The following is a 23,068-nucleotide window of genomic DNA, read 5'->3' as shown; positions in this document are numbered from 1 at the left end:
GACCCTAAAAGTATAAAATGATGCTTTTTTTAAGTGTTATAAATATAATTAATTAAATATAAATTACTATTATTAAATAAAATAAAATAAAGTGGTTTCTTTGAGGGAATTTTTTCGTAATAAACAAAACAAACATCCTATTTGCGTCTTCCTTTTTAATTAATTTTCTTTTTTTTTAATCTAAAAATGGGAGAAAGAGAGAGAAATTGAAAGCCTGGATGCAAATGGAAGAATCTTGTTTGAATGATTTTTTTGGTGTCTCAAACCCAGGCGTAGTATTTTTTTAATCTGTTTTGTGTAATTTATTAGTGTTTTGATCGCAAGAAATGAGCAAAGAGATTGTAAAAGAAGAAGCGCCATCGTCGTCCTCCGGTGTCGTTCCGGCGGAAAGCCGTCCTTTTGGTAGCCTGAGAGGCGTTCAATGGCGTATCAATCTAGGGATTCTACCTCCTTCTTCTTCAATTGATGATCTTCGTAGGGTAACTGCTGATTTTCGCAGAAGGTAACCATTTCATCTTTACCTTTTCCTTTTTTTAAAAAAAAAATCCTAAGAAAAATTTAGCGTCAGAGTGTGAATTTTTAAATTACAGCTTCTTCTTTTTATTGTACAGATTACCTAAACTTGGTTTTTTTAAATTTATTTTCTAATTTTATATCCATTTTGTTCATATTTTTATAAAGCATTTCAGCTAATTCTAGCTTAAGTTTTATTTAAAATTGATAACTTTGTGTCTCTCTTAGATTGTTTCAAAGAACATTGTTTTCCTTAATTAAATTAATTTTTTTTTTTGTAAACTAACTTTGTGAATTTAGATATGCTGGTTTGAGAAGGCAACTGTTAGTGGATCCACATGTTCCCAAGGATGGAGCAACCAATTCCCTTGATCTTGTTATGGATAATCCACTTTCACAAAACCCAGGTAATTGTAGTGTTTATGCTTTCTTTTTTGCTGCATTGCTTCGATTTTTAGTTCATTATTGATTAAATTAAACAATTTGCATTGTTAATCCATCAGCTTTTGTTTTAACTAGTATTGTTGTTTACACCTTGTTATGTTATCTTGATTAATGTTGAATTCGTATGGACAGTGATTATCAGTCCAGTGTCTGTTTCGATTTCATAAAATGGAGGAGAATCTCTTTTCCTGGATTTACACCTTATCATGGTTAGTTGGCTTTTTCGAGCCAGGAATTGTAACCGAACTTTGTCAATGGAAAATTAGATCGCCCTGAATGTTTGGAATATTTCTTCTATGAGCAAATTTACTATGGTTTCGACGTATTTTATGATTTTAGGTGTTTTTTGCTTGATCTATAGTTAAACCATAGTGAATTCTTCATGCAGACAGCACCTGGAGTCAATACTTTCGGAATGCTGAGCTGGAGAAAATGGTTAACCAGGATTTATCACGATTATATCCAGAGCATGAAAGCTACTTCCAGACTCCTGGATGCCAGGGTATGTTGAGGCGCATACTATTGCTGTGGTGTCTTCGACACCCGGACTGTGGTTACAGACAAGGTATTTTTCTTAACTGTTCTGCATGCATGTGTTATATTTTTTCATGCTATCTCGTTGTAGGTTTTGGAAAGCTAAATCAGCAATGCCTTGCAATTCTAAATATTGACTGTGTTTTAACGATTTTGAATCTGAATGCTTTTTAGGGTAATTGGAGTTGGTAATTCAAATTTTATTCCATAGTATGCAATGAAAAACGTGAGGCTTCAAGCTGGCACTTTATCTGTTTCTCTTTCTTGTTTATTTGTAGGAATGCATGAACTCTTGGCTCCTCTTTTGTATGTTCTTCATGTTGATGTCGAGCGACTCTTGGAAGTGCGGAAGCTATATGAAGACCTCTTCATTGACAAATTCGATGGATTTTCATTTGAAGAAAATGGTGTCGCTTACAATTTTGATTTTAAGAAGTTCGCAGATTCCGTGGAAGATGAGATTGAATCTCAGGGCAATTCAAAGAAAGTTATGAGTCTTTATGAGCTTGATCCTGAGTTACAGGCGGTTGTATTGCTAAGTGATGCTTACGGAGCTGAAGGTGAACTCGGTATTGTCTTGTCTGAGAAATTTATGGAACATGATGCCTACTGTATGTTTGATGCTCTGATGATTGGGGCACATGGTTCAGTTGCTATGGCAGATTTTTTTGCTTCATCTCCTGCAGCCGAGTCACAGAGTGGTGTGCCCCCTGTCATTGAAGCCTCAGCTGCACTGTATCATTTACTATCTATAGTCGATTCATCTCTGCATAGCCATCTTGTTGAGCTTGGTGTTGAACCCCAGTATTTTGCACTTCGCTGGTTGCGGGTTTTATTTGGACGGGAGTTTTCACTTCAAGATCTCTTAGTTGTATGGGATAAGATTTTCTCAGAAGATAATAGCCCACTTGATGAAATTTCTGACGATGGTGAGCATTTCAGTTTTAAACTACTCGGTTCACGCCGTGGAACATTAATTGCTGCTATGGCGGTCTCTATGATACTTTATCTTAGATCATCCTTGCTTGCTACTGAAACTGCGACTTCTTGTCTTCAGAGACTCTTGAATTTTCCTGAGAGTATAAATCTGAAAAAACTGATAGCGAAGGCCGAGTCACTGCAGACTCTTGCGTTGGATTCTAACAGATCATCATTGCCATCTACATTTGTTGGGGCTTATAACTGCAGCAAATCTCCAATAAATGCTCACAATGTTTCATCCGATTTAGTTTGTCCGAAAACTACTCTAAACCTGGTGCCGGACAGCTACTGGGAAGAAAAGTGGAGAGTACTGCATAAGGCAGAGGAACAAAGGCAAAATAGTTCGGAAAAGAAAACTTCGAGTGGGAAAAAGAAATGGTCTGAAAGAGTAAAGTTTCGCCTATCTAGAACTGAATCTGAACCATTGCCTGCAATAAGAGAGAAATGCAAACTGGAACATACCTTATCTGTTAGGCGTAGTTTGCTTGAAGATTTGTCTAAGCAACTTGGCTTGGAGGAAGATGTGGAAACGGGAGCTTGTGTCGAGGTTTCTAATTCAGTGGATCATCATCCTGCTGAAGTTCACAGGTATGGACAAAATTGTGCCAATAAAGGTTCAATTTGCACGGTAGAGGATAGATGTGATGATGGAAGTGGAGCTGTTGTCAGTGAAGAGAACTCGTCTATTTTTTCCGAACCACCAAGTCCTCCTAGTTCTGTCATTAATGACCATGACCATGAAAATGACACAGAAAAAAGCAGTGTTGCATCAAATTTATCCGCTGATGATAATTATGTTCACCAGCGGAGTATCCCAGAAGATTTACCTCAGCCGGTTTCCCTTCCTCCTGAAGATGTTTATCTAAATTCTCCGCATGAGAATGGATCTTCAGGGAAGATGGTCTCGGCTATGAAGGAGAAAAGGCAGCTTTCAGGTAAATTCCAATGGTTACATAAGTTTAGAGGAAGCATTGTCAGTGAGGAGACATCTGATAAACGAGGAGGTATGAGTGAAGCCGCAAATTCTCCAAATCACGATAGTAAGAGAAATACGATAGACTCATTTACCGCCGGTGCCTCTTCTAATTCACATCCCACCAACAAAGGCGATGCTATGGACCAGAATATGATGGACACACTGAAGCATCTCGGGCAGGCTATGCTCGACCACATCCAGGTAAATATTCTGATTGTTTAAACTGTGCCAAGCTTCATACTGAAATAACATTGCATTACATGCGAAGAATGTCTTAAAAAATTCTATATGTAGTTTTTATGAAGGTTTGTGTATAGGTGTAGTAGAACACCTTATATATGGTAAAAATACTAAGGAGACCTTTGTATTAGGAGTTTGATTGCATGTTGTCTCCTTTACTTAAAAATTGGGCAAATTAATCCCTATATACTAGATCAAAGAGTAATCTGGTTCTTTCTATTAAAAACTAGCGTGGTTGACCAAATCACTAGACAATGGCATGTGGCATGCCACATATACTTTTATGTTGATGTACATGGACCAATTTTTAACAGTAAAAAATATATGAATTTTTAAAAAGACCAATTTACTCTTTGAATGTACAGGGATTAATTTGCCTATTTTTTTTAGTAGAGGGGACAAAATATAATCTGACTCTTAATATAAGGGTTTCTATAGTACTTTCAGCCCCTTATATTCATGTAATTACACCCGAAACCAAAAATGGTTTTGGTGTTTAGAACGGACGGTGCCTTAAATGTTGATAGGGGGGTGATAACTCGGAGATATTCGGGAATCTGTTTTTTATTTTTCTCAAAGCGTTCTATGAAAACGTAAAACTTTATTTGGTTTACTTCCATGGCATGACCATATATATTTCAATTGGCAGGTTGTGGAGTCAGTTTTCCAGCAAGATCAGGGTCAAGGTGGATCATTAGACAACTTATCTAAAAACATTGGCAAAGGACAAGTTACAGCCATTACAGCTCTCAAGGAGCTTAGGAAGATCAGCAATCTTTTGTCAGAAATGTGAGATTTTTGTTTCTCTCTTCTCATTTTTAATGTAAACCTGTATATACTAATTGTAATTACCATTTTTTTTTGCTAATAAAATGAGTTTTGTTGGTTTCTTAGCTCTTAAGGTCCTGTATGTATTCACATCTATGGCTTGTCAGTGTGAGAGAGATGTATATATATAAGGTTTTCTGTTTGCGACCTATTGTACTTTTATTTTAAGGCATGAAGAAGGAAATTGCATTGCAGCAAGTAATTTTCTTTTACCTTTCTGGAAAGTTTATGTTTTGTTGTTGTGGAGGTTGAAGGAACGTTGATTTTTTCTAGAAAAGATTTCCAAGGTTCATTTGTCTGAAGTTGTCTTAAAATGTTTAAGAGGTAAGCATTCAAATCTTTTAGTAGGTGGTCGTGCACGGTCTAATCCAACAATATATTTTTATTCTGTAAAATCCCATTTTAGGCACTAGAGAATGTTAAAGCGGGGAGACAGCTTCAGTCTGATCTGAGAATAATATTATGAATGATATTTTTTGAAAACTTCTTAAAAAAAGTCTAACCGTTTCTATATAGAGGATATCAATTTTAAATGATGAGGCAGAATCTTTAAAACTTAATAAGTTATCCATTTTTACTAATTTGATAAGAATTTATTTAATTCAAATTAAAATTAAAATAACAATATTGAAATTAAATGTAAATAATAAATAAATTAAAATTTAAAAGAATTATGCAGTCATATTTAAATATTACCAAGACAATCAAATATTACAAAAAAAAAATTAATATTTTGATCCGGATAAAAATGGGTTTCAAGAACTAGACTAAACCAAACTGATCGATTGAACCAACCAAAGTATCAATCCGGTTGACCCAAAAGGCAAAAACTCTGTAAAGAAAAGAAAAACCCATGATGAAAATCTGCATTGCACTTGCATTCTACCATTTCAACAATCCTATCAACAAAAAGAACCATAAAGCATGTTGGTCTGTAAATAAAATAAGCCACTTGCAGATCTGCAGAGGGGACTACCAAGAAACCATGCAATGATCACACGTATCCGTTAAGTATACTCGCCCATATCAAGATGATTTGGTTCTCACTAAAGTATATGATCTTATTCTATGTTGTGGAAGCCGGGAAGAAGAGACGTGATGAAGCCGAAAACAATCATTTGGATTTCCTTAACAATTCCCCACCACTGATTACCGGCATTTCCTAAACCAGGTTCTGGTTCGTTCTCGTTCTCGACCGCCTGATTACCGTCATCTGCTGGTCGGTTCTCGTTCTCTGCTCCTGCTTGTTAAGCAGATGCAAGGTTAAATAAATAACAAACATGTAGAATCACATTTATCAACAATTGCTATTCTACATGGTAAAAATTATAATTTTATTGCATGCCTAACTAAATTTAATTAGGATTTGACTTTGTTGTTTCTCATTAACTTGGTATTATCTTAGTTACCAACTATGTTAATCTAATTCTTAATTGTTCTTAAAGCACTTGTGTTTGATGCATATCTGGACATTGGTATGGAGATGTAACTCTTGAAGAATCCTCCAAACACATGGAAAATCTTAGAAAAATTGCTTATAATTGATGAAACCACAGCTTAATTTTGAAAATTAGCATTTGTTTTATCATACAAAAGCTCGAGAATTTATTATATACTAATATCTAGAGAGTAAATTTCGTTGCAAAAATATGTAAGAACAAATGGAAATAATGAAGTTTAGTACCATATACCCTGCTTAAATACCCATAATATTGAAGTTTAATACCATAAGCTTAAAAAAAATTACCTGCTACAGCCACATTTTCATTGCCCTGCCTTCCAGCAGCAGGAACATTCTCTGCTCTAGCGGCAGGCCTAGGTGGATGAGGAGGTGCAGCTGCCCTTTGCATGCCTTGCGAAAGCCATCTTATCAATGGTGTGAGAGCTCCAGTTTGATACCTGCAGAAACTCAATGCATGTTACACTTAAAAGTATCAAGAAAAGTTGTTGATGTTAAGAGTTTTGGAGTGCCGCACAAAACAATTGTCAGTGTTAATCTAAGCAAAATAAAAGAGGGGGAAAAACACTAAACTGGATGTGAAAGGTAAGTACAAAAACGGACCACACATCATCACGGTTTTACCCTCGTTATTTGAAAAAACTATACATTCCCCATTATTAGTCTAAACTCTAATGCCGCTAGTGAAGTATAGGTGATTCCAATGACAGAAATGTCCCCCTTCACCCACCCCACAAAGGGAGGGTTACAATTTCTTTTGAAGCAAAAACTCACACATTCTCTGGCAAAAATACTTCTCAAACCCTTGCTAATACACAAGGACCCGTCAAGCCACAGCAATCCATTTAGAACAAAGATGGTCAAAAGCAGGATTCTAGGACTTGTATCTTAGCTTATAAACTAAATGAAAATTGGGATCTGAACTAGGCGGTGGATTTGGCAACACAGTATTTTTCATTTCTGTTTTCCAATAGAAAAGCATGTGGGGGAGAGAGAGAATTAAAGCAAGCATTGCCAGATGAAAGATGTATAAAGAGTGGAAAAATAAAGCCTAACAAGAAAGAAGAATTTAAGTATATGCCAGTAGAAAGAGAAGTTCAAATACTTGTGACTCTTAGCAATTTTTAAAACAAAACAATCAATAAGAAATTATCCAAGAAAAAACAACCAAACAAATGCCAGTAGAAAGAGAAGTTCAAATACTTGTGACTCTTAGCAATTTTTAAAACAAAACAATCAATAAGAAATTATCCAAGAAAAAACAACCAAACAATCGACACAATAATCAGCAAATAGCAGTGCCAATGAGCTGAACAAGTATTAAATTAAAAGCAATGAGAAGTTTAGAACTTACAAATAGACAAGAGAAGCAAAGAACACAAGGACAGCCAACCTCTGTCTTGATCCATCTTGGTTGAACAAAAATATTACAGCTGCTAGCTTAAGTATAAGCAACAAATCCAGCTGAAATGCAATTTGGAATCTTCTTACGACAACTTGTCTCTGAGGTCCTACCTGCTGCTGTTGATGTTGAGGTTGCTGTGCTCCTTGCCCTTGATCCTCAGCTGCTGCCCCTGCCTCTGTCACCGACCGACTGTTAATGGAAACCATGCAACAAGGTGAGATAAACAACTGAAAAAGAGTTAAGTTAATGTTTGCTTACTAGAGTTAAGTTAATGTTTTCCTTTTAACCATAAAAATATGCATCATTGTTCCTACCCTCCTAACTGAAAAAGCTCTAGAGTTAAGTTAATGTTTGCTTACTAGAGTACTTTTTGTGTCATCGCACTCTATCTATGGCAATATCCTTCATGTATTGTTCTAATCTAACGAAATCCACCAATATTTTTCAAGTATATTAAAATGATTTCCCAACAAAAGTAGGGATTTTCTTACTCTGAATTTCAAAATCAATGGCAAGCCTGCAAATCAAAATAGGATATAACTAGAGTAGTAAAAGGATTAAGATACGTTTTTGGCCACCATAACCATTGAGACGACAAGTTTTGTGATCTTATATCTTCTAATAAACATGTTACAGATACCTTCTAAGGAATAAAATGTTAAAGGAATTTAGACTAGCCTAACCAAAAGGCAGACCCAAAATTAGTGAAGACAAAAAAAAGTCGAAGGAACAATAATGACAGGAAAACATCCAGATGATAAACCGATTAAGCGAGTTGGGCGCATAATAACACAAACATTCCCAGAGCATTTAGTAAAAAGGCCATGTAGTACCACTTGAGAAGGAAAATGTAATTTCTTCACTATGATCATAATAGTAGGGTCCAATGTAGCAGTTGCCAACATTAGGTTGAATAATAATAATAATAACACATACTGGAATACAGAAATTGAGAAACATGATAACTGAGATTTGCAGGTTAAGGGAGATAATTTGAAATTTTGATATATTGGTCAAGGCAAAACACATCAATTTGATCTAACTCCCATTGGCCAAAATTTTAAGAAACAATATGTAAAATAAGGGAACAACAAAAGTTGGTTTCCTGGTTCCTACCCCTGTTCATGAGCGTAAGGTCTAATGTCCTACCTCATTGACTTCCACATATGTACCAAAGAAAAAAGTGAAATTAAAGGGGAAAATGAAATCTTTTAAAAAATTTAAATCACTTCAAAATTTAGGAAACAGTATGCATCTAAGAAATGTACATTCAGCAAAAAGTAGCCAAAAACATTAATTAAAAACAGAAAACTTATAACCCAGGTTCCTCAAGAGAGGGAATCAAGGCAAATGGAGGATGGGAATTAAAACAAAAAGCATGCAGACTAAGAGCAACAGGAGGCTTGAATCAAACGTCTGAGATAGCTTTTCTTTCGGTATAAGTAAAGTCCTCTTCCTAGAAATTGAATGTATATACAAGTTCTCTTCCTAGAAATTGAATGTATAGCTAAATTTGTTTTTCTGACAAGAAGAAATGAGCAAAACATATAGAAAAATTTGGCACCGATTACAAGCCTGTAATCCACGGATTTACTCACGTAGGTATGTTATAGGTGAGAGGAATGAGATTGTTAGATGGAATCCCAGAAACATGTCCCATAAATGGTAGAACAGGAACAGCATAAATGCCTGCTCCACGGTTCATCTGTTCCTGATTTTGTAACGAAGTTAAACCTGGAACAAATGCAGGATACATAACCGGAAACATCTGAAAATCGCCATTTTGAAAAGTTGGGAGGCCAGAGTATCCAGGAGGAACCTGAAACATAAAAAAGCCATATAGAAACTAAAAGCAAAGAAAAAGAAAACTGCAGACATAATAAAGCAAATAACATTACAGAACAAGCCCATTTTAACGAACTTGAATCTTTTAGCAATCAATCAGTGGGCCATCTCAATTGGAAAATAAACCCCAGACAATAACCCATGATCTAATTACGAAAACCTAACTATTTTCAGGACCAATTATAACAATAAGAATAACAATCAAAGTTATTGTATTAAAACAATAAGGATTTAAACCCTTTATAGCTAAAAATCAGATCTCACGATTCTTTTAGATAAATTAAACCCATCACTTTACATCCACCCTAATGCAAAACCCAATATTTTATTTCGCCTAAATTGAAAACAAATTATAATAATTAAGCTTAAGACATACCCAGAAACACGAAAAAAGAACTTAACCAAAAATTGACCCAGAAAAAAGATAATAACTATCGAAAAAATCATGGAGGCAAACTGAAAAAGCTATTTAATTGTAGGGAAAAAAACATTAATTTTTTTAAAAAAATTGAATTGAAGATTAAAAAAACCTGGGATATTTTTGAAGTGTTAGGAGAGGATCTTGGTTGTGAGCTAGATGATGACGACGCCGTTCCGGATTCTTCAGCCATTACGGAGGAGAATGGGAATTTTCAAAATCACTTTGTGATTGTTCTAAATTTCAAGCACTAATTTTTTTTTTGGTTGGATCAGTTTTATTTTATATATTTTTCTTGAGTTCGGGTTTGGGTTTTTTTTTTAATTTGTTATTTACTACTTTGTTATTGTTTCTGAATTTATGTGTTGTTTTTGCCAATAGAAACGTGCCACGTATTTTTTAGAGAATTTGCGACGATAATAGCTTATTATTTTGTTTTGGGTAAACTACATAAATAGTCACCGAACTATCAATACTTTTCATTTTAAGCGCCTAAAATCAAAAGTTTATAATTTAAACACTCACGTTTTGATCAAAAATCACAAACGAGGAGTTGACATGTAGACCTGTTCATGGGGCGAGCTACCCACCCAGACTTGAAGGTCCGTTCGAATTTTGAGAAGATTTAGGTAAAATTATTAAGCCCAATAAATGAGTTTAGGAAAAAAATTAGGCCCTGTTTAAAATGTAAGTCAAGTTTGCGCTTGAACATTTAAGGCTCGACCTATTTTTAAGTTTGTCATACTTTATATTATATTATTTTTATATATTATGTAGTTTAGAACACAATAAAAAAATAAACATCTACTAAATATGTGATACTACTCTAATATAAACATTAAAATAATGCTAAGATTTCAATAAATAAAAAGTGTATAAAATTATTAAATATTAAAATAATATAATGTAAATATTTTTTAAAAATTTTAAAAATAATAGGTTTAAGTTAAGTTTTTTGCAAATATGAGTGAATTTAGGTAAAATTTTAAGTTTGTATTTTAGGTCAGACCTAGTTTGGACAAACATAAAATATGTTAATATTATGCTTATGCTCGACTTGAGCTACCCATGAGCACCTCTGCTGATGTGACAGTTAAAAAAATCAATATAATAATAAATTTAGCTCTTACTTTTATTTATTATATCAAATTGGTCATAATTTTAAAAAATTAATCCTCAAAATTTACAAAAAAAAAAATCTCAATTTAATCTTAATTTTAAAAATTTTAAAAATATATAAAAATACATAAAAAATTTAAAAATATATAATAATCCATCTAAATTTTATATTAATATCATATAAATACAATTATATTAATATTAAATAAAATAAAAATCTCCCACCCCTACCTCTCCCCTTCCCCCTCTAATTCCTGATGTCCAAAGAAGAAAACTTGACATGCAAGTGCTACTCTCCCACATGTGAACAAAACATTTGATACATCAAATTTCGACTTTCTTGTTTGACCTCGTATTTATATATAAATGTTTTGTCCTCAAGGTGCCGCGAGGAGCTCGCCTTCAAAATTTTATCCTCGGCTCTGAAGGGGGATTCAAAGCCCTCTCGATGCCTAAACATAAGTCTTGCACATTAAGAGGCTTGAACCCCACGACCTCTGAAGAGGTCCTACCATGCACATCGTTCTTTGGCAATCAATGGATAGAAGTAAACTAATCTTTCTCTTAAAATTTTCATCCAATTCTATAGTTAAAACTAATTTAGCTGATTAAATAACCAAACGATTATACATGACATGTCACGTGTACCTTATATTAAGGTATAGATTTTTTAATAATAAAAATAGATAAAACTTTTAACAGGAAAAATCTTTTTGCTTGTTATACTTAGTTGATGGATAAAATGCAACCTGATTTCTTGTATCAAGGTCTCTATAATACTTTTACCACAATCAATGTTACACTTGTTCAAGGCTTCAAGCATTGAAAGGCGTCTTGACATTCTTCAAAGCCGAGGACAAAAACCTTGAGAGTGTGCACTATTCAATGGTTGCTCTGCAGCTTAATGACACCCCAATAGAATAATACTCGCACATCCATTCATTTAAAAGAATAACATTCGATTTAAAAGTACAGTCAATTTCATTGGAACAAAGAAAATTATGCAATAATATCATTGGTGGTGATGAACCATTCAATCCAAGAAACCCACCATAACATTCTATCACCTGCACTCTTGACACTTAGGTCTGTACAAAATTCATTAAAAAACTCGGAGAATCCATGGACAATGGCAGGGTATCTTGATAGATACTAAATTGTGATGACCAAACACAAGAATTTTAATAGCCTTAAGAAAAGAACACACCCATAAGCCATGAGATTTTGTTTTTTAAGTAACTTCAGAAAGTAACTAATCATCCAATCGGTGATTGATGCAAATGTACAGTAAATAACGATAATAGGTGGTCTACCTATCCTCGACAACTTCAATAGTAGAATGAAGTTAAACAAGTCTTGAAGCAAACTATAACATTAAACTCTCAATCCCAAAACTACGGAAATTGTATCTGTACAATATCTTGCATTTTCATTAAGCAGCCTCTCCCAGGATGAACTAGGTGAAAGGTACGCAAAGCCTGCATATGCTACACATTAATAAGAGACAAATACATATCCCTACATATATGTATGACAAAAGGGTGGAGATCTACCAACACAAAGTTAGATCTGAACCAGAGAGAAAGGGGAAAAACAAAAACCCTGACCGACAAAAACAGCATTTATTGTTTAGCATTTTGTAATTGTCTGTCATGGCTGAAACAAGATAATCATTCAAATGAATTAAGCTACTAGGTGCTTATTGCAGATAAAAACGGTGAGGTTTTGCTCTAAAAGACGCATGGTGATTTGTTCACTGCTATGAAAGTAATACGTATATATTATTGATTTTCAGCTCTTGCAGCAAAACAATAGTTTTCTAGACTTCACTTGTTCAAGCATGAAGACACCTTTCATTCCATGTTCTAGCTCCAAGAAACCCAATTACTTTAAGCACACATTAAGCATTGACATAAATTTGCCAGAAACCATAGTACTACAAAACATATCACAAATTTCCAGGCAATAACAACACCCTAACTTCCATGAAGTAAAACCAAAACAAAATTTCAATTAGATGTATTTAAGGAGTTCCATATCCAATCACTGATGGCTTCCACTGGATTATCCAAACTAGGGATCCTAATTGCCTTATGCCTTAGCAGCTTCAAGAGGATTAGGAAATAGCCCTTCAAAGTATCAACAACCCTCAATAGGCTTTTCCCGGTGGGTAAGGTAATAAATATTTCTGTATGTTAAAATCAAAATATATTCATACAAGTCTAACAACATCTGGACCTTGATTAAATTCGCCCTGGAAGCTCAAGTTGCTTTTCTCAATGGAAAAAGTTACCAAGAGTTAGTAGGTTAAATCCCAACATAAGAACCATGTAAGCTAGAAGAAAAGCTTGACAAAAGGAGAAAACTCAAATTTATACCCTCCACTTATATATTGCCATGTTAGTTTATGCTTTCTTTCTTTTGCTTTCAAGCCTATGTTGTGTTGCATTTCACTGTCATTTTGCATTTATCAGTCTCTTTTGGCTCATCAATTTATCTTATCAAAAACCTAAAACTCTCACTTTCAATCATCATTTTAACCAAGACTCTCATCAATAATGATGATCCCATCCCCACTCTCATGACTAAGGAAAAAGCACCCGAAGAATTAAATCCAGGAAATTAAAATCCTTGACCAATAGAAAAACAATATTATTACTTGACAAAATTTGTAAACATTTGGATTGAAACAACACCATAGACCAAATGTAGATGATCTGAAGTTCTCGTTTTTTCTCTTTTTCTCTAGGGAGAACTATCATGGAGTGTATTTGGGATGAGATTGGGATAGATAATGACGGTAGAAAAGCAAGTAAGAACTGTAACAAGATATTTCCAATTAAACTGCAATGGGCTTAAATTGTTTTGTGCAAGTCACCCATGACAACAAAGTTACCGTTTTGTCTTTAGTTGGAAAAAAGAAATCTAAATTCCCTTCTTTGTTTGTTTCTTTTGTAAATTTCTCTTGATTCCCTTTTTGTTTCACCACCTGAAGCTCTCCTATGCCGGATATAGTTGTCCAACATGATTGTGGCTAAACCTCCATCAGCTAAGCTGGACCTAGCCTTGATAATTACCATGTAGGATCACCAAGGTAATTTAATTATAGAATGGAGATTACTGTGGTTTTTAGAGTGACCACTCCATACCAAATTCCATCTAGTGTTAATTCCTTGTTTTTCTCTCTTTCCACAACTTTAAGACTCAAGCATGTATCAATTTTTTATTTTTTATTTTTTGCTTGGAACCTTTAACACCAAGTTTATCACATTTAGTTTTGTCCAACCATCAATTTAATGGTTAACAGTGCTACCACTAGTCTCTTGTTAAGGTTTTCTTGTAGCTTACTATATGGTAGAACCTTTTGAAGTGTACATTTCATTGTGATTGACTTCAGGTTTTTGATCCTTAGTCCAAAAAAGGGCTTCCATGCATAAAATTAGAGTTAAAGCTGTTGACCAGTTACCTCAGAAAAACTAACGAAATTAAACAAAACCATATTCTTTTATGACCAAATTATCCTTCATGTCTGATTTATGGCACATGAAGCCTAATCCTTTAAGTGTTCATGCCTATCATCTCCAGGATTCAAACCTATGTTCTTTATCTAGCAATGCAATGTGGCTTACCATTGCAATCAACACTTGTTGGTTAAATTTCCATCCTAAAGTATCATGAAGGTTTTGGAAGCTGATTAAAGTTAAATCAATTGCATAACTTTATTGAGGCTAAAAAAAATTACACTTAATTTTCAGCTATTTAGCATATTGCAATAGATGTTATAGAACTAAGCTAGTCACTCACCTGAGATGAGATGTCGTGTTTGAGAGAGATGGAAATTATTCAGTAGGATCATCGTCACCGTCCACGTGTCAAGAAGTTTTGTCGCCTGAACCAATCAAAATCTCCACCTTAACTTCCCCCTCCTCCTGCTCTGGAAATTTCAATTCCACATCCATGCTTGTAACATCTGTATAGTGTCCATCTACAACCAAAATCCCGAAATTAACTCTCTAGCACAAAAAAGGCTAAAATATGCTGTTAGTCCCTGTACTTTGATAAAATTTGAGATTTGATCTCTGTAATTAAAAAGTTAAAAAACAAGTCCTACCTTTTTTTGTTTAAGTCCAATCATTAAAATAGTAAATATTTTCTGCAAAAATTACTTATCATTTTGATTAGACTGTCCTGGTATAACAAATTTCAGTCAATCTTGACAGAAACTACTATAATGATTTGACACCTCAGTTATACCGATCTCTTCAAAGCAATCAAATAAGATGAAAGATACAATACTAAATTTTACCTGAGACAAAAAAGTTGACGCAGGGCCAGCCGCGTCCGGTGGTGAGAGAGAGGTACTCGTCGGGAGTGAGCTGATTGGTCAATTGATCCATGAAATCGGATACTCTCTTGGAACCTTGGCGAGGAAGAGGGACCCAGAAGGAGGAGCCCGGGAGGAAAGGGAGCCAATCAGGGGTGGATTTTTGGACAATTATGGAGTGGATGATTTCCTCCATTTTGTTAACGGCGGATGCCGATGAAGAAGCGGAGTCCAGGTCGATTTCGTAAAGTTCAGCTTTTGATGAAAAGCGGCGGAGGAAGGAGGAGTGGTGGTGGAAAATGGAGTGGCAGAGGAGTAGGGTTTTCGGTAGCATTCGGGCCATACCTTTTTCTTTTCTTTGTTTTGGGTTTGGGGCAGCAGCGTTCGGTACGTTTTCAATGGAGTTTGGGATTTTTTTTTGTTTTATTAATAGTTTGGTCCTATACTATATCCTAATCTGTATTTTAGTCCTTAAAGGTTTTGGTTAAATCACTATTTGGGGTATGAACTTGACAGCAACTCTCACATTGGGCCTTAAACTCTTTTTCGGATAAAGATAACCCCAGAACTTGGTAATTATTCCAATATTGGGGCCTGAACTAAATAAATGTTCCCACATTGGGGCTTGAACTTTTCTTTGTCCAAATTAGTCTTTGAACTTGTCAATTGTTCGCTTGAACTTTAAGTTTTTTAAAGAAATATCAGAGACTAATTTAGACCACAAAAAAAGTTTAGATCTCAATATGAAAACAATTGTTAAGTTCAAGGATTGACTTTGACCCAAAAAAATTCAGGCCCCAATATAAGAACAATTGCCAAGCTCAAGACTCAAAAAATGATTTAACCATTGTTTTTGTTAAAACTAAACATTATCTATAAACTTTATCTCAATTTATAAAAAAAAAATTGATATTAGCTTATAAGAATATGGCATGTCATACGCTTTTGTCTAAATTGATAAAATTGATAGTTTATGGACCATTTTCAACCAAAAGAGAAACTATAAGGATTAGTTTAAGCATTGGGCATAGTTTACAAGCCAATTTACTAATAAATCCTTTTTTAATGGATGTAATTGTTAGAAGGGTTACATCTTTATTTGGTTTCTAAAATTAGTAACTATTCTTACATTTGGGTTTGAGCTTTTTTTTTGTCCAAGTTTTGTCATGAATTTGGCAGTTGTTCCCACATGGGAACAATTGCCAAGTTAGGATCTAACTTAAAAAATTTAGGTTTCAATGTAAGAACAATTATCAAGTTCAAGGTTTAACTTAAAAAAAAGAGTCTAAGTCCTAATATGTGACTAGTTGCCAAGTTCAGATCCTAAGAATTGATTTAACCTTTGTAGGAAGAACAATTATCAAGTTCAACTCTTGAAAGTAACATTGTTAGGAGGAGAGTCATCACAGTCCCTAAATGTGAACTATAAAATGGACATGAATAATAAAATTTTTAAAATATATAAACAAATTAATATATTTCTTAATATTGAAGCCAAACTCATATATCAAATTAAAAAAAAAATTAAAGTGAAATTTGAAGCCAAACTCAAGGATTAAATTAGAAAAAAAACTAAGATACTAAATTGAACATGGAAGCCAAATCCAAGTACCAAATTGTATATTATCCCTAAAAATTTTACATTTTAACCAAATTGATCAATCTTCATATCGAAACCATAGATACTTCCCATTTCCGCACACGACGTACCGAGCCCCACCCCAGGAAATTAGGGTTTGATTGAAATTGGAGAAAGAAATGGCGATGAGGAAAATTTACAGCGAGATAAAGGGGATGAAATTGAAAGAAGTTCCCGGGTACTTCAAGCCGATGCTTTCTGTGGGGTTTGTGAAGAAATCTATTCAGAGGGGTTTAGACAATTACCATGCTAAGTACATTGAGACTGATTCCATCGAACCTCTTTACCATATCTGTTTCGGTGGGATGATCTTTTCTTATCTCGTCGCTCTTCCCAATGAGCGTCGTCACCTCGAGCACAAGCGGCATGCCGAGCAACATGGTCATCATTAATCCCATTCAGGTGCTCTTCATCCCAATATTTATTGTTGGGTTTGTGTTTTCTTTTCTTTTTTTGGTAGGTATTTATGCTTCGTTGTTGAAATGTGGGTAAAATTGGGTTTAGATCAATGGGTTCTTTCTTTTTACGAATGGTGATTCAATTGAGCTTTTGTCTGTTCTAAATCTTGCTTGGATTTCGAATCTTGAAATGCCTTGGGCTTGCTAATGCTTATTGAACTTGCGATGCTAGTACTCTTTGGTTTTTAGATATAAATTTGGTTAAAGAGTGTTGTGGTTGCTTTAGTTTTATGTAACAAGCTTTCAAAAGAAGTGATTCGATTGCATTTACGTGGTTACGTTTTTCATTGGATTGTGAGGCAGTTTTGATGTTTTAAGGTAATGAAGTTTATGTGATGATGGTTTGTAACTTCCTTCATTGATGCACTTGTTTGCTATGTTGCTCGGACTCTTCATGTTTCTTTACCTGTTCTGACATATGGATATGGGATATAGCCTCCAAGGATCCTCTAAATTCGCGGAAAAACTTAGAAAAGACTAACCATTCTTGTGTCTGATACATACTCGTGTCCAACACTCACACTTGTCTGAGTATCTTAGCTTGTTTGTATCTGGTAGCTTTATTTGGTCATAGAAGATTTCTGCCTTCTTTACTAGATTGTTTTAGCTAACATTATTAGAATCGGGAATGAAATGTAATGATCTTTCCTCGATAATTATTTTCATTGTACTCTTTTTGTCGGCATCCTTGGAAACTTTGGTGGACTGATTGTCATCTGATAAACAAATGTTGGGTTGAAGGGAGATGTATATGTGAGCTCTGCAGTTTGAGCATGCTTCTGAGACCCTAACATTCTGAAAGACCATATAGTATATATACGTATTATATTTTGAGGCAATTTATTGTTCCCGTAAAGTAATTGGAGTATCGGAGTGTGATATCGTGTTTAAACAGCTTTTGCTCAATCTGACAGGTTCAAAAAGAAAGTTTTTATTGTATTATGTATGTGCATAAGTGCATAACTTTATAGAGATGGTGAGAAGTTAGTCTATTATGATAGCTCGAGTCCACTATTAAACCAACGCTTCGTGCTGCTGTAAGTGTAAATTTTGTAAAATAATAGGATATGAATTCCATCTCATGATGATACCAAATCCTGTTGTTCTGTGTGACTAAAATTTGAAAACTCGGGTTTATTAAAATGGTGTTATACTGTTCTCAATTGCCATTATTAAAATGGTGTTATACTGTTCTCAATTGCCATTCTCTATTACTTATATTTATCATGAGCACGCACACATATTTGATAAATGTCTTCTCATAGTTGAGTTTTTTTGTTTCATAGATGTCCAAGTACCATGGAGGCTCCTGTACTAGAAGTTAGATTGCATTTTGTCCCATTTACTTAAAAAATGAGCAAATAAGTCCTTGTACGTTAGATCAAAGAGCAAATTGGTTATTTCTGTTAAAAACTTCATCCATTTCTATTGTAAAAAACTAGCATGGCTGATAGAAGAACCAGATAGTTACACGTGGCACGCGTATCTCATTCTAACGTGCAAGGATCAGTTTTTAACCGTAGAAATGGATGGATTTTTAAACAGAAAGACCAGTTTGCTCTTTTTTCTAATGTGCAGGGACTAATTTGCCCATTTTTTGAGTAGAGGGGGAAAAATGTAATTTGACTCCTAATACATGGGCCTCGATGGTACTTTTACATTGGTTATAATGATTTTTCATGCATTATATTAAACATGAAGTACCTACTGTTCTGAAGCATAATCATGCCTAATATCTGATTACTTGTATTTATATCTATGCTTAGCTTATATTAATGATTTCCTAATCTAATTTTTTGCAGCTTAAAGATGGGCCGGGTTGGGCTTTTCTCGGGTTATGGGGTGACCATTTGGTTGTTATTATTTGTGAACATTGTAGGCAGGAAGATACTGTCTTGATCAATGCATTGCAGCATTAAGTAAGAAAATAAAGATATCTTTTTGTTTGTTTTTATAAGTAAGAAAATAAAGGTATCTTTTTGTTTGTTTTTATAAGTGAAAGGCTACCATGGAAACACAATTTGATTTTTTGCTATGGTAAGGCATGTATTGCTGATTTCTATTTATTTATTCATCTTTTATTTCCATGTTGTTTTTTATGTGGATAAGTTGAAAAAAAAAGTAAAAATTAATAAATTACTGAATTAATTATTATCGTTTAAATGTAGGTAAACTACATCAAGATTACTAAACTATTAGTAAATATACATTTTGGTCATTTAATTTCAAAAGGTTATAAAATGATCATTGAATTATTTGAAAGTTTTTAATTTATTGGGTTGTTAAAATAACTAATTTATGAGTTTTTTTTATTTGCACAACTTGCATCAATTGAAAGCTTTCATTTTTTTTCTTTTACAGTTTAGTTTTTTCATGAAATATCTTTAAACATCACGAATTTGAGAATTTAAATTCAAACAGTTTTCTTCTTCGATTTTTAACATTGGTTGTGTTCGATTTAGATCTAAGTTATATTCTTCTTACTTGTCGATGGTATTGATCTATAGTATCAATTGTTGAATAATTGTTTGGAACTCACTAGCTAGATTTTTAAAAAAAATTAACAATCTAGTGATTTGAATTTTTTTCAAAGTTTGGTAATTTAAATTAAATTTTTTGAATAATTTAGTAATTATTTTGTAATTTTTTAAAGTTGAGCGATTAATATATAAATTTATGAATAATTTAATATAATAGTAAAAGAATAAAATGAGCTATCTCGAAATTGAATTTTATTTATAAGATTTCTTTTAAATAATAACGAAATTGCCATTACTCAATGATGAATCATTACAATTCATCCAATTTGCCAACCAATTAAGTGTCTTTATTTATTATTATTATTATAAAATTTAGAGTTAATTTTTCATTTTTATTTATAAGAAACTTCAACTTTTTAGATTTAAAAATGTAAATTTAATTATTAATGTTGTTAGTATTTTTTTGTTAAATTTAAATTTATTGTAATATTTCTTATGTTACATGATTAATTTTTCTATTTCAAAATGTCTCCAATGAATACAAAAAAGTCATCAGCCTAATAATTGGACTTGGAAATTTTTTAATCTTAAAAATAGAAGGATGAATTCTAAATATATTAAAAGTATAGGGACTCAAAAGCATATTTTAACATTTGGGAAATCCAGTTTATTCTAAAGAAATAATCAAGCAGGGCTGGCCCAACGTGAAAAGCCTTTGTTCAACCTTTTCTTTTCCTCCTTCAATTTGTTTAGATCTTCCCCATTCCCGTAGGCCACGCAGTGAGCAAAATAAGGAAAATTTAGGGTTTTATTTGAATTAGGGGAAAATGGCGATGAGGAAAGTTTACAGCGAGATAAAAGGTATGAAATTGAAGGAAGTTCCTGGTTACTTCAAGCCGATGCTATCTATGGGTTACTTGAAGAAATCTGTTCAGAGGGGTTTGGACAATTACCATGCTAAGTACATTGAGACTGATTCTATCGAACCTCTCTACCATGTCTGTTTCGGTGGGATGATCTTTTCTTACCTTGTTGCTCTTCCCAACGAGCGTCGCCACCTCGAGCACAAGCAGCATGCTGAGCAACACGGTCATCATTAATCCCATCTAGGTACTTTTCTTCTCGTTTTTATTTTTGGATTTTTGGGAGATTCATTGGCATGGCTTGTCCTTTTAGATTGATGATTGTTAGTTCTTTTTTTTTGATGGAATGAGAAATTTCATTTATAGTTGTTGAAATGTGGGTGAATTTGTGTTTAGATCGATTTTTTTTTGTGATCTTTTATTTTCATGATTGATGATTTAATTGAGCTTTTGTTTGTCCTAAATATTTGTGTCTTATTTTAATTGAATTTTATTGCTATGATGGCTTAACGCGTTTGGTGAGTCTTCTTAAAATTCTAAATGGGGAAAAGTCTTCCAAGTGTTATCTGTCCGGACAGAACCCTCTACGAGTTTGTATTGTCCTTGGGCGGGGTTTGGTCTCCCGGCTCTGCGGAGAGAGCCCGACTGCCTGAAATGGTGGATTGAACAGAGTGAGAGCGCCTTGTTGAAATGGACTGTGCTTGACTCATGGCTAGCTACCAAGGAGTTGTGAGCATCCACCGGTAGGGTTTGAACCTAAGTTGCCTAATGTTGTCATTTAAGGGGCATGGGTTCAAACTCTACCATAGGCAAATGTCCATATTCCCTTTGTAGGTAGCTGTGTGCCATGCATGGTCCATTTCAAAAAGGTGCTCCCACTTTGTTGAACTCCCCAGTCCCCACTTAAGACACTCGGGCTGTCTGCTCTCTGCAGAGTTGGGTGACAAAACCTTGACTTGGGACAATACCGACCTATACAACATTTTGGAGACTTCTCTCGAACAAGCTGGCTTCCCCTCAACAATTACCCACTTCTAGAAGATAATGAATGTATTGACACTTGGCATTACATCCCATGGGCAGAGAAGCAAAGCAAATATGTTGAGTAACAGATCATATGTTTCGTGAACCATATAGACTGTTGGCATACATAGTATCTTCATTTCCTAAGCTGACCAGATAAGTTTCATAGAAACAATAGAACAAATATTGTGGCTGATATGAGAAGATGGCATTTGGTACATTTCTTGAAATTTTAATTGCAGTGTAAAGGTGCTATGTTTACATTTGTAGCGTTTTCAATGCAATCACATTTATTCGAAAAATTTGGTTATAAGGGCTATGTTCAATTTCAATTGATAAATAATTGTGTGTTAGGATCTTTTCTCTCTTTTTTTTGTTCTGGGGCAGTGCCTAGTGGAGAGTCTAGGAGGGTGGTGATAGGAACTTTGTTGAAGCTGTGTGTGAAATTGGTAGTAAAGGATGTGATTTGGTATTCCAATTCTCGAAGATAATTAATCTCTCTTGCTCTATGTCTATGCCTAAAAATACGAAACTCGGTTTTGTATACAGTGGTATGCTGTTCTTATAAGAAAAAAAAAACTAATTGGTGTTAAAATGCCATTCAACTTTCCCTGCATTCCCTGATTTTAACAATATTAGCTTATTATTTTTACTGGTTGGTCATAAGATTTTCATGTATTATTTTTGCAGCTTTAAAGATGGTTCGGATCGTTGTTGTGCCCTTCTCAGTTTTATCCGGTAACAATTCGATTTGCTTAATGCTTTTTGGTTGTAATTTGTGAACAATGTAGGCAGAGGAAGATGCTGTCTTGATCAAATGCAAAAATAAAAGAGTACAATTTTCTTTAAAATAAGTGAAAGACTATTATTAGACTACCATGGAAACACAATATGCTGTTTGGTATGGTATAGACTACCATGGAAACACAATATGCTGTTTGGTATGGTATGTGTTGCTGGTTTCTGTTGATTTGATTAATAAGGGTTTGTTTCATTTTTATTTTACTTGATGATTATCTTTTGCTACATAAATAGTATTCTAAGAACCATAAAAAACTTAAATCAAAAGATCGTAGAAGAGACACTAAGCTGTGGTATAGAGGAGGCCATCCCTTTTGTGCAACATCTAATGCAAAGCTTTACTGCAATTTCAATGACATCGACACACTTTTCCAACCGCACGTTTTGTATATGGTGTTTAAAACCACTGCCTCATGGCATGCTCCGATAAACTCGACCATAATTCGATTTGTCGACACTGTAACTTCCAATGCCGGTAACTCTAATAGCTTAATTAATATGATTTTTTTGTGTATAGTGGGATGGTTAAGGTCTCGAGGTCTTGGTCTTTACCAATGTTGCGAAGGTTTCATTGGTCAAGGTCTTTTTAGCATATTACGGAGTATGTTGTATTATTATGTAATGTAAGATTTGTTGTTTATAGATGACGAAATGTAAGATTATTTAAAGCATATTTTATTAAATTGTATTTAGAACTTTTTTCTTGCTTTACAAAAGT

The 23,068-nt window shown here is 34.1% G+C and overlaps 5 protein-coding genes across 5 annotated transcripts; 3 read left to right on the top strand and 2 right to left on the bottom strand.

The window, feature by feature from the left end:
* Positions 1-68: 68 nt before the first annotated feature.
* On the top strand, positions 69-4,663 carry LOC107940286 (TBC1 domain family member 5 homolog B). Its single transcript, XM_041109505.1, has 5 exons — positions 69-502; positions 814-920; positions 1,346-1,522; positions 1,770-3,649; positions 4,338-4,663. Exons 1-5 carry the CDS (start codon positions 327-329, stop codon positions 4,479-4,481), a joined length of 2,484 nt encoding a protein of 827 aa, XP_040965439.1. The 5' UTR covers positions 69-326; the 3' UTR covers positions 4,482-4,663.
* A 514-nt stretch (positions 4,664-5,177) lies between these two features.
* On the bottom strand, positions 5,178-9,980 carry LOC121225272 (uncharacterized). The gene is made up of 5 exons (XM_041109511.1): positions 9,756-9,980; positions 8,979-9,199; positions 7,330-7,569; positions 6,264-6,415; positions 5,178-5,756 (listed from the first exon to the last, which is right to left on the bottom strand). Exons 1-5 carry the CDS (start codon positions 9,834-9,836, stop codon positions 5,578-5,580), a joined length of 873 nt encoding a protein of 290 aa, XP_040965445.1. The 5' UTR covers positions 9,837-9,980; the 3' UTR covers positions 5,178-5,577.
* A 1,945-nt stretch (positions 9,981-11,925) lies between these two features.
* On the bottom strand, positions 11,926-15,481 carry LOC107940294 (uncharacterized). The gene is made up of 3 exons (XM_016873727.2): positions 15,069-15,481; positions 14,567-14,747; positions 11,926-12,240 (listed from the first exon to the last, which is right to left on the bottom strand). Exons 1-2 carry the CDS (start codon positions 15,427-15,429, stop codon positions 14,635-14,637), a joined length of 474 nt encoding a protein of 157 aa, XP_016729216.1. The 5' UTR covers positions 15,430-15,481; the 3' UTR covers positions 11,926-12,240; positions 14,567-14,634.
* A 1,279-nt stretch (positions 15,482-16,760) lies between these two features.
* Positions 16,761-19,249, top strand: LOC107940277 (uncharacterized). The gene is made up of 2 exons (XM_016873713.2): positions 16,761-17,127; positions 18,986-19,249. Exon 1 carries the CDS (start codon positions 16,845-16,847, stop codon positions 17,115-17,117), a length of 273 nt encoding a protein of 90 aa, XP_016729202.2. The 5' UTR covers positions 16,761-16,844; the 3' UTR covers positions 17,118-17,127; positions 18,986-19,249.
* A 1,138-nt stretch (positions 19,250-20,387) lies between these two features.
* Positions 20,388-22,554, top strand: LOC107940296 (uncharacterized). The gene is made up of 2 exons (XM_016873728.2): positions 20,388-20,773; positions 22,240-22,554. Exon 1 carries the CDS (start codon positions 20,491-20,493, stop codon positions 20,761-20,763), a length of 273 nt encoding a protein of 90 aa, XP_016729217.2. The 5' UTR covers positions 20,388-20,490; the 3' UTR covers positions 20,764-20,773; positions 22,240-22,554.
* Positions 22,555-23,068: the final 514 nt, after the last annotated feature.

Source organism: Gossypium hirsutum, chromosome D13 (assembly GCF_007990345.1).
Source record: "Gossypium hirsutum isolate 1008001.06 chromosome D13, Gossypium_hirsutum_v2.1, whole genome shotgun sequence".
NCBI lineage: Eukaryota > Viridiplantae > Streptophyta > Magnoliopsida > Malvales > Malvaceae > Gossypium > Gossypium hirsutum.
Note: the sequence above shows the minus strand (reverse complement) of the source record. Positions and strands in the feature narration are given on the sequence as shown.

Bases quoted from the DNA above. Each gene is read 5' to 3' on its own strand.
- LOC107940296 (XM_016873728.2), top strand. From the start codon at position 20,491: ATGGCGATGAGGAAAGTTTACAGCGAGATAAAAGGTATGAAATTGAAG.
- LOC107940294 (XM_016873727.2), bottom strand. From the start codon at position 15,429: ATGGCCCGAATGCTACCGAAAACCCTACTCCTCTGCCACTCCATTTTC. The intron at 14,748-15,068 runs GTAAAATTTAGT...TTTTGGTTGTAG, and splicing joins CGTCAACTTTTTTGTCTCAG to ATGGACACTATACAGATGTT.
- LOC121225272 (XM_041109511.1), bottom strand. From the start codon at position 9,836: ATGGCTGAAGAATCCGGAACGGCGTCGTCATCATCTAGCTCACAACCA. The intron at 9,200-9,755 runs GTTTTTTTAATC...TTTATGTTTCAG, and splicing joins ACACTTCAAAAATATCCCAG to GTTCCTCCTGGATACTCTGG. The intron at 7,570-8,978 runs GTGAGTAAATCC...TTCCATTAACAG, and splicing joins CTCACCTATAACATACCTAC to TCGGTCGGTGACAGAGGCAG.
- LOC107940286 (XM_041109505.1), top strand. From the start codon at position 327: ATGAGCAAAGAGATTGTAAAAGAAGAAGCGCCATCGTCGTCCTCCGGT. The intron at 921-1,345 runs GTAATTGTAGTG...TTCTTCATGCAG, and splicing joins TCCACTTTCACAAAACCCAG to ACAGCACCTGGAGTCAATAC. The intron at 3,650-4,337 runs GTAAATATTCTG...TTCAATTGGCAG, and splicing joins CTATGCTCGACCACATCCAG to GTTGTGGAGTCAGTTTTCCA.
- LOC107940277 (XM_016873713.2), top strand. From the start codon at position 16,845: ATGGCGATGAGGAAAATTTACAGCGAGATAAAGGGGATGAAATTGAAA.